The sequence below is a fragment of the Rousettus aegyptiacus genome, unplaced genomic scaffold, assembly GCF_014176215.1.
Source record: "Rousettus aegyptiacus isolate mRouAeg1 unplaced genomic scaffold, mRouAeg1.p scaffold_m13_p_8, whole genome shotgun sequence".
Classification (NCBI taxonomy): Eukaryota; Metazoa; Chordata; class Mammalia; order Chiroptera; family Pteropodidae; genus Rousettus; species Rousettus aegyptiacus.
In genome coordinates, this window is record NW_023416311.1 from 10,944,340 (window position 1) to 10,960,750 (window position 16,411).

General features: G+C 43.1%; 1 protein-coding gene across 34 annotated transcripts in view; it reads right to left on the minus strand.

The window, feature by feature from the left end:
* The window catches only part of RBFOX1 (RNA binding fox-1 homolog 1), a 1,358,182-nt gene that overhangs the window by 74,269 nt on the left and 1,267,502 nt on the right, over positions 1–16,411 (minus strand). For all 34 annotated transcript variants that reach the window (XM_036226176.1, XM_036226155.1, XM_036226160.1 and 31 more), the window contains one exon: positions 5,021–5,101. In XM_036226176.1, coding sequence (XP_036082069.1) covers positions 5,021–5,101 — 81 coding nt within the window. The remainder of the gene's footprint in view (positions 1–5,020; positions 5,102–16,411) is intronic.

Here is a 16,411-nt window from a genome sequence, read left to right on the forward strand (position 1 = left end):
GAGACAACTCAGATGTTATTTGCCATCTACCTAATTTGCAAAATTAAAGAGCAAAATACACGGGTGTTGGCGAGAATGCTGGGATGGAACCAACTACCCCGTGTTCGGGAAACTGGATGTGGCATTTGAGGGGTATGTGTAAAAATGGCTATGGGTCCAGCCTTTATGGAAGGGATGTGCAAATGAAATAGGTTAAACTACTGTGGAAAGAGAATGGTTGAATAAACCGTGGACCATCCACACATGTGGAATGGTACGAGGCTTAATGGGATGAGGTCACAATGTGTTGTGAAGTGAAACAGATATGAATAAGATGTGTAATGTGAACACACCATGCACGTGTACACTCCCCTGTGTATAAAATTGAGCCAACGCCCCCTCCCATTGCATGTGTGCGTGTCCTTCTTTGCATTATTATGAAATAAATGTGGACAGATACTTACCAGAGAGTCAATCGGGGATACTTTAAGGGTTCGTGTTCCTGGATAAAGTGGGGATATTATTACCATGTTATCCCATACGTGTGTGTGTTTGTGTTTATTTGCGTGATTAGCGTGAGCACATGTCACCTTGGTAATTCAAAATCAATTCGCAAAGTTATAAAGAAAACAAAATAAAGCTGGTAACGTATACCCGCCTGTGGGAAATCTGCTCCATATGGAAATAGGGATGAGTGGTCGCTGGCTTCGCTAATCCGATTTAGAAGTGGACTTTCTCATTCTCGGAACCAATGATCTACCTCTTGATATTTCAAGGAATCGAAGCAGGAGTAATGTCTTAACTTGAGAGAGTGGTGATCTATTCTAGGCCTTCTTATTTCTCCCTGGAGCCATTTTCGGTATTATGCATTCGTGGTATGCGAACAGCACTAACAATAACGCAGCGGTGCCTTTCGCCCAGGACAGGACAACCCTACAAACAACTGGCCCTCAGGTTGGTGGAAAGTGAGCAGACCACCAGCCCTGCCTGCACGTTCTCTAAACCTCTCGGTTCAGGGGTCGTATCTGCTACTCAAAGCAAACACGTGGTTTTTATTAATTTATTAATAAAAATTGTTTGAAAATAAAATGATTTTATTAGTTCCATTTAGTTGATTCAAAATTAATGTTTTAAGACAGCAACAGTAACATTAATGTGGTTTTGCGTTTGGGACAAGGCGATCTTGCAGAATTCTCTGGAGTTTTTTTGGTCTGACTTCGTTTAAGTTTGATAGAAAGTGGGTCCATTTTACAATCTGGACGAGAAAGAGGATGTGCGATGTCTCATGACACACTTGACCTAAGCCTTCACGGCAGGATAAAGTGCAGGGTAGGAGGGGGAACTGGAGTCAGCAGGGTGAGATGGGAGACTCTATGGGGTTAGGTTGTATTGACCTAGAACCCTGAGTGAAAATCTTTCTCTTAATGAGTTCGTATCCTGGGTCACATCATTAGGATGTTTCACTTAAAGGGAGGAAACCTATTATGCAAAAATGCATCTTAAAGAAACAGATAACTTCAGTAGGAGTTATTTTCATTACTGATTAATTCAGCAGGGTTCCTTTAAAAACCATCTCCCCTACTGCATTTAAGGGTGTTGTTTACAGATGATTAGCTATTTGGCTAGGGAGAGGGACAATTTAAGTCTAAAACATTCAAGGCCAGTTAAAGATGTGTGGGGGGAAAAAAAAGAAAAACAAACTCAGGAGTAATCATGGAAGTCAGTAAATACATAGATCTAATTTACAAAAGTGTAGTTTATACACGCCTTTCCTCAAGGGCACAGCTGTTCCCCTAAAGTGATAAACATGCACCTTCAAGCTAAAAACCAGGTGAATCCTAAACAATTGCTGAGAAGGAAGGGAGCCTCAGCTTTGGGGAAGAAGGCTAGATTCTTGGAGAAAAAGTGGTCACACCATTCTGATGTCAAAGGCAAGACCTGTGGCTCTCAGCCATGTATATGTCAGGCCTGATGGAGAAAAAGTATCTCAGGTGACTGTGTGTACATCCCGTGTGTGTGTGTGTGTGTGTGTGTGTGTGTGCGCGCGCGCGCGTGCACGTGCAAAACTGACCCTTTATATGCTGGCCCAATTAGCCCAAATTGGATGTGATTTTGCATCAAAATATACACCTTAATCTAGAGGAGAAAATCCATGTGAATGTGGCCAGAAGCCAGCTAATGGCGCACAGCCAGGCCCCTGAAGGCATTGCTGACTTGGAAAAGTGTAGGAGAAAGGAAGCCTCAGCCATTTGTCTTAAGGGAAATGGATTATCTTTACACTCAGCACCAATGCATGGCCTCAGATGGAAATAATCTAAGGGACCTCAACTATTCAAATGGAGCGGGGTGGGGGTGGTCTCAGGTGGGTTACCATTCTAAAACACTAACTGAGCTTGTCAGTCTGAATACCATTGCTTAAAGGGTCCACCATGAAGACTCTTATTGTAAGAAACTAGTTTTTGTTTTATTTTGCTATGGGACAGGAGGATTAGCTATTAATTGTTGTTTTCTTTAAAATTACTATCTATGGGGACACTTATTTTCTTTGTAATTTTTAAAGAATTGCTATCAACCTGAGTACCCAACAATGGAGGGATAGATTAAAATATAATATCATTAAACAGTAGACTATTATGAAATCATTAACACATTTTCCTAAAGTGCACATGACATGATAATAAGTGAAAATAATAGGATGAAAAATGTGTAGATAATATGATTATCCCATTTAAAAATGAAGGGTGTTGGACACATTATACGGTTTCTATAATTATTATACATTTTTACTCTTAAATCTAGAAAAAAGTATCATTATAAACAGTGAAGCTATGTTCTCATTTTGTATTTCCGGTAATAAAATGGCTCCTTTAAATCAGAGATCAGCATGCTTTTTTCAGAAAGAGGCAGATCATCGAGATTCCGAGGCTTTGCAGGCCTCCTAAGCCTCTTTTACATTGTTATTTTTGTTTTTTTGGTTTTTGTTTTTATAATGCTTTGAAAAATCTAAGTGCATTCTTAACTCCTAAGACTTAAAAAAAACAGGCGGTGGGCTGGATTTGGCCCTTGGGCTGTTGTTTGCTGATAGCAGTCTTAGATGACTTCATTTTTCTCTAAATGCTTCACCTATTATTGTATGGAGAACTTGTGGCATATTTCCATGTTTGCCGTTTATGACACACACTGTCTTCGAGTCGCTTTAGAAGAGCTGTACCAATTAAAACTAGTTCTTTTTTGGACTTAATTTATTTTGTTCCCTTCTGAAAAGGAAACCGAAATATAAATACAGCCTAGGATTATAGAAAGCCACGCTGTCCAATATGGTGGCCATTAGCCTCGTGAGGCTAATTAGAATAACAGTAATTAAAATTAAATACGATTAAGAAGTCAGCGCCTTGGTCCCAGGAGCACACATACTAGATTGTACAGACACGGGATATTTCATCTGAGATATTTCCACAGGACAATAATATTAGGTAAAAACAAAAATAATACTCTGGAACTCGACCCAAATCTTTTCCACACAATATTATTTATAGAGGAGTGGGAAGGACCGGCACAATGGGATGACAATGAGATGCGGAGTCAAATGGAGACAGAAAAGAAGTGGAGGGTTGAACAATATCCCCAAGTTCGAAATTGGAAAGACAAATCTACCATCTACTGGCTGTGTGATCCTGGGTGAATCGCCCCACCGCTCAGTACCCTGCATTTCCTCAGCTGTAAAGCAAACATTATAATACCTACCTGGTACAGAGTTTGAGAGGATTAAACAGGTTGAGCGTGTGAACATGTACCATGGTATTCTAATTCTAGACAATATAGGCGCGTGCATTTACACTGACCAAAATGGAACCATTTTCAGAAATTAAGAAAGAACCCCTTCGGGCCAGAAGGGCTAGATTTTGGCTTCTTGGGGATCTTGCATTTCATGAACGTCCAAACTGCTTTTGGGATGGGAGCGTGGTTGGGAGAAGCCACCAGTTGCCTCCATGACCCTCAGCCTTCAGGGACCCTCATGTTTCCCATAGTCATTATCTTTTGGGGGTCCCTGTCACTGCTTCTAACTTTTGCCCCACAGTGAAGACTTTGGTTTGTCTCAGCCTTTGAGAATCGAGATGTTTTGGTCTTGGTACACAGTGAAGCTTCTCCTCTTAATTATCCTGAGCCTGTGGCCTCTGCTGCCCACCACCGCCTTGCTCTGGCCAGTCTCACAAGCAGCCCACCTCTACCCTGGTCCACAGACTCACTTTTGAGCCCTGATCGCCAACGGGGACCCATTTGGGTTGTTATGGGGATGTCACAGGGTGTACACACACAGTATGAGATAAGGGACAAGGTCTGGGCTGTGTCAGGAGACTCTGAGGAAGGGTGATATAATCAGCAAGCCCTTTCGTCCCTGCTCTGGGGGGCGGAGAAGGCGTGGGGCATTCTCCAGAACCAAACCATCCCAGGCAGAGCAATCCTTGGTTTTTCCACCTTGACAGTGTGATTTAGCATCCATATTTATCTCGGGTTTCCTCCCCATAGCACCTGATGGCTAGAACAGCCTTGCAAATAAGTCACTAGCCACAGGCCCGTGTGAAAACCGTGCTCACGGGAGCCCATCGAGCACCTTTTTGGCAAGGTGAGGGTGCAAGGTGGATGGCCTGCCCATTTTACTTCAGTTTTTCTCATATTAATTTGCAAAGCTGTGATAGAAGGCAGGCGATGAGCTACAGCTCCCCCCCTCCCGCCCCCCCTTCCCCCGCCCCCCATCTCGGCATCCCACGTCCCATCCATTGGACCCCGTCCTGACGGCTCTTAACCAAGAATGGCTGGGATGTCCAGGAAGTGAGGCTTCAGACGTAATGAGCGGAGGGAGCAGGTGCTAAGGCGACAGTGGGGAAACAGAGACATGCTTATGAAAATCAGCTTGACCTCGCAGAGAGAGCCACAAGGGAGGGTGGTGCAGAGGGAGGGGGAGAGAACTTACATGGCAGGGGAGGTGATTGGACTCAGATTTATGTCACAAAACAGAAAGAGAGCCACAACGTGGGCTTACTTGCAGAAGTATATACAAGTGAACTGGGGGCAGTGTACATGGAAGATCCCTCCTGGTTTGCCTGGCACAACAGCACCGTGCCTACGAAAGAGAGAGAGATAGATGGCATCTGGTCTGGGAACAGGCACGCGACCCCTGAGAGGCCGCGGCGACGCAAAGGAGAAAGGCAGAGAATGGAAAACACAGCCACACCCCGGGGCGCCCTGCCTTGGCCAGAGGACAGTGGTGGAAGCCCGACCCCTTCTCCCCCGCCCCCGCCCCACGACCCCAGCCCGCCACACACGCATCATTTCTTTTCAACGTGAGGTTGGAGTAGGGGGGTCCAGCTGCCCCGGGGACCCCAGTTTCAGATCAGTAATGTCGGCAGCACGCCGTGCTCAAAAGGGAGCTTTCGAAATTTCAGCGAGGACGAGCCAGACAAGCGCGATTCAGACACTACTTAGCTGTGTGATCGTGGTAAGTCACTGTACCTCTCTGTGCCTTGGGATTCCCACCTGGAAAACGGGGTGCATACACCTACCTCCGGGAAGGCTCGTCAATCGTGTGACCGGGCAAGTGCCCAACGCAGGGGCGGGCATGTGATCATCACTCAGTCAACGATGAGCACACGCACCGAGAGGCTTGCTCACAGAAACGGCGTCCTCCCCCCTAACTCTGGTCCTTCTAAACCAGCTCTTCTGAGGTGAGGAAGGCACACAGGCCACCTGTGCCATCTCTGTGACTGGCCCTGGGCCCTCTCTGCACTCGGGGTGTGGTTGCCTTTGCTTTCTCACTTCCCGTCTCTTCTCCGGAGCGCCCCGCCTTCCAGCCGGAGAGGTCGCCCGGCTAAGCGCGCGCACTGACTACGGCTGCACCGTGGTGCCCACGGCCCTCTGCCTGGTTTAAAGCGAAGGGCACCGGGCTTATCCTTGGGCGGAATGGAATTTTACAGCGGGGAAGAATGGTGGCATCCTGAGACGTCGCCTCCATCTCTGCCCACGTTTCGCACATCCCGCCCGCTCCAAGGGTGAGTGGGGGGTCAGGAGTCTTCGGGGATCAATCCTGCCCTGCTGCGGCTGCAGCGCTCAAACTCAAAGGCTTTGAAAAGAGCGAGAGAGACATTCGTTCGGGGAGTTTTGGGCCCATTACTGATGATGAAAATGCATTCTTGGGGGTTTCTGCTCACTTCCCGGGCCGGGCAAGGTCAGCTGCCTCCGTTCATTTCTGTATTCCTCTGTCATCGCTACAACTGGAAAGCAATCTCCCGTGGGGGAAAAAAAAGAAAGAAAGAAAAAGAAAAAGAAAAAAGAAGCCTGCACTCCACCCCCAGGGGAACTGGAAACTCACCTATATTCTTGGAGACCTACCCTTGAGGGATTGGGGGGCTTCTGATTCTTTCGTATCTTGCCCAAGTTAAACAAAAGTGTAGTTAAAATTTCTACAGTGAGTGGGGGTTCACCAAACAGAGAAGGACTGCCACGTGATGCCTGTAAGCCCAGACTCACTTCCGAAGCTAGCTCCCCGCCCCCTCCACTCCACTGCCCTTCAGGTACCACGCCAAAGTAGGGGGGTCCTATGTGGAGGCCTGAGAAGCTGTCCCCAAATTCCACTGTTCTCTGTGCTCCTCTAGGTTTTGGACCTTATTCCCAAGTAACACAAAGATTTTGTTAAAATCCCTGACTTACCTCACCCTCTCCCAGTACCAAGTCTGCCAAATCTGAGGAGGAGAACTAGGCCCTGGGCCGAAGTTCTACCTGAAGGAATGTCCCCTAGTCCTGCTCTCATGTCCCCTGTTGTCCTACACTTACAGCTGGAGGAGAGAGCTGGCCCTTCTCCTCCTTCCAAAAAGAGCCTGGATGTGAGAGTGAAATTCACCCACCTGGCTCTTGGTAATAAATATGTTAAGAGTCTGGATGGGCCTGATTCATGATCAACCTTGGCTAAAATGATACTGTGTTCTTCTTTCTAGTTTATTTAAAACAATGTATCACAACATATAGATGAGACTTCCTGTGGTCTAATTTCTCAGTAGGGATTTCCAGTTCTGGCAGGAAACTGGCCTAGTGTGAGCCTTAATGGCAAACAAAAAGAACACATCAGATCTGGGGCATGGGGTCTAAAATCAACCAACAGGAGGCAGGATACCCACCAGGAGAGATAGGCCCTAAGCCCCTGACCCTGCTTTATCTGTAAAACTCAGGCCGAGTCCTCAGGGGGGCACCTGCACGCTTCTGCTCATTGCTAGAAATCTTAGGGAGAAACAAATGTTTCTATAGGATAGAGAGCTACCAAATCTGAACCTTCTAGAGTGGGACTCTGGTGCATCATGAAAGAGTTCCTCAAAGGGTCCCTTATCTGCACTTTTAGTCAAAAACTACTTTTAAAATGTGATCTGAAGTTTTTTGGGATGTCTAGCTTTCAAATACAAATATAAATATAAATAAATAGATAGATATAATTTTGTAGCAAAAATATATCTAGAAGGGCATTTTATTACTGTGCACTTAAAATCATAGGGTCAATTTTCAATAACCTTGATGCAATCTGGAGCGTCCCACTGGGAAACGACACAGATTCCCTCTAGAAAGCTCAGCCCTGGCAGGGCATAATGAAGCTCCCCTAATTGTCTTGGGCTGTGGCTCCCGAGAAACTGGACTAACTTCCTTGGATGCCCTCTTAATGGTAAAAAAATATATAAATTCTTTATGTAATGACTTTGACCTTTGCAAAACAAAATCCATACCGTCACAAGACTTGGTTTTTATTTTACCTAAAAACAACCTCCAATTTAATTTGCAAAGTACTTATTGTATGCGTTCTTAGCTCACTGTGACCTTTTCTTAAAGGAAAGCTTTGAATTGCAAAGCGGCAGAGAACACAGTCACCTCCAGTGCATTTTGGGGGGCGGGGAGCAGGGCAAGTAATGTGGGTTTGTTTTAAAAAGTAAGGAAGTCAAAGAGATAATAGGGCACAAGCAGCAGTATGAGGTGTGATGCTCTTTGAGACACACCCTCAACTCAGCTTTCTAATAGTCTCTCCAAAATGGATCTTCCATCTGCCCCGCACCCCCAAAACCCTCCAACATAGACCAACTACCTCTGACCACCTGATACCCCGTACTTCTGTGCCTTTACTTATAAAGCTCCTTATGATTTATGCATGGCAACTGCGTTCCATTTACACCCATTCCTCAGTCAGGACAGACCATGGATCAATTTCAATATTATCCTCTCCTGTTAGCCTGGGATCCTCAGAATCGTTATCAGCACAGCTCTGGGCGGCTGCTATCATTCGACTAGTTGGTGGAAGGGGTGAAAACCTCTTCCTAGTCCTGCCCCTGCTGTTAACTTATGCCACAAGAAATTGATTTGTTTGTGTTTATGTCAAGTAGGGTTGAATGTTGGCCATTTCACCTGGTTCGATTGTTTTTTAATATGACTTCCCCTCTTCCTTCTATGTCCTTTAAAAGTCACATCCTCTCTTCTGAGTCCCCGGGAGTTAACTGCTCCTTCTTTATGTTCCTATCACTATATCTATCTATCTATCTATCTATCTATCTATCTAATCTATATTATATCTATCTATCTATCATATCTATATTATATCTATCTATCTATCTATCTATATCTATATCTATCTATATATAGATAGGAATATAGATAGTGATATATATATACATATATAGATATATATATAGATAGATAGATAGATATATTAGGTCCTTTGTTATACTGTATGATGACTTTTTATTTAGATATTGGTCTTAGCTACAGAGAATCCACCTGGGTCAGAGGCAAATCGTTCTCATCTTTTTATCCCAAGCCCCTAGCGAAATACCTAGCCCCAGAGGGATTAAGGAATATGATTGAATTATTATATGTGTCAACGATAATACAAGCAGAGCCACTTTAAAATGGAGCCTGAGCTGCCATTGCCAGAGGAAGTGCCTTGCACATCTTAAACCTCAAACCCTGGAATGTTAAAACAGGAGAAAATAACCTCTGGACTGGGCCAAGGGCCACATCGCGTCCAAAGAGCTGTTTGTAAAGATAACGAGAAAGCAAAGCAGATATTATGACTGCAGGTCTGATGAGTACCAGACTGAAAACTAAACATATGGGTTCGAATTTGAGTCACTCTGTTAGGTTATTGGCACCAAAGGAAACACTCTCCTTCTGTGATGTCATTGCCGCCCCCCCCCCCACCCCTTCTCTCCTAATCAGAGCACTCTCTGGGCTTCTGCCTGAATCGGGGCATCCCGAAGAGCAGTTCTTACCGATCTGATCTCAAATTATGCTTGTTGCCTCTCACTTTAAAAGGCCATTTCATTTTTAAGTGAACATATGTTTTTAAAGATCCCCCCACACACACATTTCTATTATCTTTGCTAAAAATAGTGTTTTGTCCAACCAATCTTTGTCTTGGCCCCTGTTTTTAGTTAGAGATTTACATGCCTGAAGTTTGTGTATAGTTACAAGTTATATTGATGGGATCCATTTATTTCTTCTTTTCTGTGGTTTTCCTTCCCTTCCCTTCCCTTCCCTTCCCTTCCCTTCCCTTCCCTTCCCTTCCCTTCCCTTCCCTCTTCTCCCCTTCCCTTCCCTCCCCTCCCCTCCCTTTCCTTCTCTATTTTTGAAGATTGACTCATCCAGTTTAATAGGAAACCTGGGCAGCTTGATCACTCATTTCCTAGAACATGGATGACTATATCTGCAACTGGTGGGGAAGGGGCTCCACGTGACAAACCACAATCTCAAATAATCGGAGCCTTTTCCAAGGCCTGTCACACTCAGTCACTCAGAATGCGACAATCATCAGCGTCTCAAATTCTGGCAGGACATCCCCCAGGGCCACTCTTGAAGAAAACTTAGAATCCTCCAGCTGGAAGAGGGTGAGCCGGGGTTCGTGTCTCAGGTGGGGCAACCTGACCCTTTTTCTGGTCACCTGGAGACTACTCACAGTGTAAGGGACCATTCCTGGCCCTGGACTGTCTGGGATATGACTAGAAGAGTTGAGTCCTATCACAGACAGGAAGGAGAAAACATCTAAACCTCTTATTCTGGTACCAACTCTTAGGTGAAGAAACTGGACCCAAGCAGACCGGAGCAAAGGTTTGGTTTTACACCTCCTGCTGCAGCAGGGGCTGTTTCTCCCCAGAAAGGCCCCTCTGGCTTCTCTTCCTAAAAACCACATCTATTTGCCTCCAACAGGCCAAGTTCAGCTTCCTTCCTCTGCTTTTCTAGATTGCGTTGTAATGGTCTTTTTAACGAGTGTCTTTCTCATCAACGCTGCAAACATCAAGGGGTCAGGAATCGTGTCTTACTCATCTTCCTATCCCCCTGGGTTCAGGGACTGAGGCTAAGTGTTGGGGATCAACTAGAGAGAGAAACTTAAGGGTTTCTGATAGGCAGCCGTGTTATACTTTCAAGAAATAAAATTAGACTGGGAAAGGAGGAGGAATGAAAAGGCTATTTTGCAATGTCTGCTCTTCCATTTTAGTATCTTACAGGCAGAGTTCTCAGCCAGCCCGATGGCGAATGACTAGACTATTACTATAATCTCTGAATTAAAAAAAATAATGTCAGAGAAACCTCCCAACTGACTGGCAATTGGGAGTAGCTGGTTTACTTAATTAGCTCCAAGATTAAAATGGGCTAAGGATTTTGGAGAAGGATGCTCTTATATCTATTGAAATGCAAAACAAACAAACAAACAAAAACAAACAAAAACAAAAAACTAAAAACCAAAACCAAAACCCACACAAAGACAAAAAAATAACAACAAACTTTATAAAGTAGCTAAAAGCTGACGGGAATTCTGGAGAATGCACTGCCTGAGGTTTTGTGTGTCACGTGCCGTCTGTACCTCCACAAACACCTACTATGTGCTAGTCCAGAGTCACTTGGAAACAGAGCTCTTTGCTGGGGTCTGGCTTTCCTAATGGCCCCGAGCCTAGTAGCTCTGGAAAGAGCGCTGAGAAGAAAGTCCCGAGGGCAAATGGTGAGTGAAGGCTGGAAGCCATTAAAGGGCTTCTTTCCTTTGTCTCTAGAGCTCACCTAGGAGGAGACGGATGGAGGCTTCGGGTACTACCATTCATTCGGCACCTACTGCGTGGCTTCTGGAGCCCACACACTGAACCTCCTGTGCTTTTCAAAAGGACAACCTGCCATCTCTTTTCCTACTCAGATTTTCAGGGAAAGGAACAGAGGAATAATTCTGAACATCAAACCCCAAGCCTAAGACTACATACATGGTTAGTTACTTTGCTTGCTGAGTTGAATAAAATTTAAAAGTACTTTTGGAATAAATTTGGTTAGCCGCCATGGCTTTGGCAAAATGTTTATCCCACGTTGCTTTTATATACTGCAGTCATAACTGAAAATGTTCAATAGTAATTGTCATCACTACTAGAAACAATACTTTGGTTTCATATAAAGAAGAAACTTTTATTCAATGATTACCAAAGAATGTTTAGACTGTATTTGTCCCTCTCTAATAAGAAGGGTTAGATAGCATTTGTCCCCTTTTACAGATGGGGAAAAAAAGGCAAAACACAAGGATGTTATTTATGGGAAGCCTCATTGTCGATCAGAGACAAATGCCGGGTGAGAAACAAGCTATCTAGCATCCTAGACCGTGACTCAAGTTATTGACAACTCCTTCCTGCTTCCGTTGGTGCGGCATACTTTTTTTAAAAAAAAATTAAGATATTTTTTAATTTCCCAATTACGGTTGACATACAATATTCTGCTCTGCCATCTTAAGCAGAAGCTCGCTGCAGAATAACTTGTTGAAACACTTTGTTATAAGTTAGAATAAAAGTAGGAAAAGCGGAAAGAATGAGTTCTGAGCTGGTGAGAAGTGAACACTCACCCCACAGAAACCCACAGACTTCTTTCCTGTAGGAGGGCACCTTCAGGAGGGTGTGGCAACCTTCTCCCACGGTTTCTGATTCCACAGGTCTGGGGTGGAGCCTGAGAACTTGCATTTTTAACAAGTTCTCATGTTGTCTGGGGACTACACTTTGAGGGCTACTGGAGAGGGCCAGTCCCCTGAACCTCAATGCCATGAGTTCTTCCGTTCCTTAAATCAGAGGTATGCAAAGACTAGTAGAGTTTAAGAATCACTTGGGGAGAATGTTCAATGGTGAGCTTTCCCAGGTCTCACTCCAAGAGTGTGAAATCTGTACTTCCGATCAACAACCTAGGTTATTCTGCGGCTCCCAGGGGAGTGATCGAGGCCTGAGGCCATCTCCATGTATTTAGGAGAAAAGTAAAAGTGGCTAAATATATCTGGACCAAGTACTTCTGTGGGCAAAGAGACAGCATCTGCTCACTTCTTATCTTTACCATTTGTACATTGACAAATTGTGCCTTTTTTTTGTAGCATTTGGAACAAAGAGTCACTCACTTCTGGTACTAGGTCTTTTGTCAAATTCTCTGTTGGCAGGCTAGCGAAGAAGATGCATAAAATCACCAGCTGTATCATCCTAGAGAGGTCACTCTTGGTTTCCACCCAGAAGAAGGCAAACTCATTCTTGCCCTTACTGAATGTGTCCCCCTAAATTCACACATTGAAGCACCTCAGAATATGACTGTTTTTTGGAGATAGGGTCTTTAAAGAGGTAATTAAGTTAAAATGAGGCCATTTGGGTGACCCTAATTCTACGATTGATGTCCTTATAAGAAGAGATTAGGACACAGATAGTCAAAGAGGAAGAACCATGTGTGGACACAGGGTGATGATGGCCACCTATGGGCCAAAGAGAGCGGCCTCAGGAGAAGCTGGCCCTGCTGACACCATGAACCTCCAGCGTTCGGAACTATGAGAAAATCAATGTCTGTTGTTTAAGGCACCCGGTCTGCGGTAGTCTGTTATGGCAGCTTGCACTGACTAAGACATCTACCTACATCATAACGAATCCTGCTCCGAGGGTCAACAAAGCACCTTACGTGTGGATCCCCCATGAAGTGTCAAACTTTCGTTAGATGTTGGGACCAGGCAGGTTGCCATGTCATCCCTGACAATGGAGGTAACCCCTTCTAATTGACAAACTTATTCAAACCCCAGATGGGCCGTGGATGCTTTTGCAGTTATGCGTTTTTGAGCATAGACTAGCATTGAGCTAATCCGCGTAAGAATTTTTTCACAGCTAATACCTAATGCTTTCATACATGCCTGAAAGATGAGATTCTCTCAAGGGTTATGGTAGAGTTATAAGTGCAGAGGTATTTCCATTTAGGCACAGATGTTGCAGAAAAATGTTGTACGTATATTTAATTCTTATAAGTCAAATCATGTTTTAATTGTATCAGGGGGATTCCAAAATGAAAGGCACTCTGAAGTGAATGTATGTACGATGTAAATAATCTCTCATGCCCATTTATTATATGTTTTGATTTTCATAATATTTAAAAAGAAATAGATATTACTTGTTATTGTTTTTCACTCTTTCTTTTGACACAATTTCAGACTGTCCCCAAAAGTTGCAAAACTACCACAAAGAATCTCTGCACAACTTTCTCTCTGATTATTTATTATTTTAAAAATGTAATGATTCCCTCCAACCATCCTCTCTTGTTTTCCTGACTCTAAAATTTAGGCTAATAGTGGCTCTTACAGAAAATATTTAAATGACTCCATATGATAATAAGCACATCATCGGTAACAAGTACAAAAATTGCTGACTGAGTATCCGGTAAGTACCAGGCAAACCTGCTCAGTGTTTAACTTGGATTATCTTCTACTTTTGACAATCCTATATGACAGGTACTATGATCACACCCATTTAATAGAGAGGATATTGAGACATAGAGTTTTAGGATCTTGCCCACGTTCACGCAGTTAGAAATCTTGTAGTGCTGAATGCAAGTCAAACTAAGCAAATACCTGGTCCCATGGTTCTAAGGCCAATGTTCTAAATCAGATACAGACAAACAATTCTTTTGGCCAAATCTGGCTAACACAACTTCTATACAATCTAAGAGCTAAGAATGGCTTTTACATTTTCATATGATTGAGAAAAAAATCAACAGAAGAATAAGATTTGATGATGTGAAAAAATTACATAAAATTCACATTTCAGTATTTATAAATAAAGTTTTTTTGAAACACCACCTTATTCATTTACCTATCATTTATGGCTGCTTTTATGATGCAAGAAAGAGCTGAGTACTTGTGCCACAGAGACCTTCAGCTTACAAAGGCTAAAATATTTACTATCTCTACCTTTATAGAAAAAGATTTCTGTCCCCTGTTCCAATGTCCCCTTTCGGCTTGGAAAGATACTAATAATAGTTGTCTTTCAAGACATCATTAGCCCCTCTCCAGCCACCTGTCATTAAATATTTCAGAGGGTATCAATAGCTGCCAAAATTTTAATTTTGTTTCATTTTTGTTAAAAAACAAGCAATCAAAAATTTTAAAGACATGTTTTTTTTCAATGCTTGCCCTCAAATTTCTTTTGAATTTACCGGTTATTCATGACAATGAAACAAGGGGAGCCCAAAGGTATTTGTGAAGGGCTAACAATTCAGCCACAACAAAAAACAATGTAAGTTTTATCTTCTAAGTTATTTAACCTTTAGAGTTACAGGTGTCAATATATAGATAAGGGCTAGCCTAGAGCCTTGCTCCTCAAATTGTAACACAAAGTATCACCTGCTGAACCCTTTTAAAATGCTGATTCTTATCTAGTAGTTCTGGATGGGGGCTGAGAATCTGCATTTCCAATAAGCTCCCAGGGGATTCCTGAGCGGCTAACAACAATAAAATCTTGGGGACTACATAAGCAACCTCAGTACAGCCAACATTCATGAGAGTGACCATCTAGATATCATTGAATTTCCAGTACTGGAACATGTACGCTCTACATGAGTTAATACTATCGATCTACTAGCGAGCGAGGAGCATAGCGATCAGCACAGCAGCGAGCTAGGACACTATCTATCTAGCGATCGAGCTATCTAGCAGCGATCGAGGAGCACTAGTCTAGCAGCGATCCTATCGATCTATCATCTACTCTATCTCTATCTACATCATCTACATATATCTATCTATCATTATCTATCATCTATCTATCATCTATCTATACTATCTATCTATCTATCTATCTATCTATGCTATCATCAAGCAAGAAGCTATCATCATCATCTACTATCTACTATCTACTACTATCTATCCTATATATTCTTTCTTATTAAATCCCCAAGGAACCTAAGAGGAGAAAGAAAAAGTAGGAGACAAAACTTAAACCTGAGCCAGCTTTGCGTGATTCTAAAGCTCGGACTCTCTCTGAAAGCTTATTAATGGTGATACTTGGTCCCGAACTGATTAAACATTCATTCTAATCTTTGAATGATAACTGTCTACCGACCCCATTTCAACTAAGCCATGTCTAGGGATTCTGCAGTGGCTTTATGGTTGAAAACCCCTGACTCCTCCAAGCTAAAAATGTTAGGTAGAACCTCGTGATCACCTTTTAAGAGTCTGTGATAGGGTTTTAAAGCCAAGGAAAGAAGGCTCTGGGCAGGATGTATCTGCTTCAGATAAGAATATCTCACTTGCAAGGTAGAAATAAGATAGGAAGGAAGGGAGCAGAGAGAAGTGATGAACCCTTAAGGTTTCCATGTAGCTGGAAAAGCATGGGCTTCAGAAACTTTTAAACTTACTTCTGTTTTCTGGTCTCAGTAACCGTAAGTTTCCTTGACCTTGGGTAAGACATTTTACATTCCTGAGTCTCAGTTTTAACCTCTGCATGACAGCGACAAAATTATCTACTTCGCTGAGTACTGTTGTAAGGATGAGAACTATTACAGGAAAGGATTTGGCTAATAATTGATAAACAGTAAATGATCTTAGTAATAATAATAATAATGGAAATAATAATTATTATTTGGAATCTCAAAATACGGCACTTTGGGGGACTTATTTGTCCCCTTGTTTCCTTTAAGGAAGGAGCAGCAAGTTGATAAGTAGTGTATTCTTTTCTTTGGCCACTATCATAATGCTAAACATAATGGAATTAATAGATAACATTTTAAGATTGGAAAGAAATTCCAAACATTTAAATTTGGGAGGTTTACTGTTATGAGGCAGAACCTGGCTTCTTCTGAGGGAACAGGAGACAAGGCCATGGGCACTTGGGTCATTATTCTTGCCTGGCAGGGTTACTTAGGGTGATGGGGAGATGCCACACCATCTTATAATTAAGACACGTCCCCTCTGATGGGCTTATTTCACTCGCTTATCTCACAGCCTGATCCTAAAGACATCTTAGTTTGTTATCTCTGCTCAGAGAAGTGGGGGAGGGGAGTTAGAAATTATGTTCTAGTGGAAATCGGTGGTTTAGAATTTCTGCAAAGAACCTACATGGCTCCTTCACTATCTCTCTCTCCTCTTCTTAGGGACAAG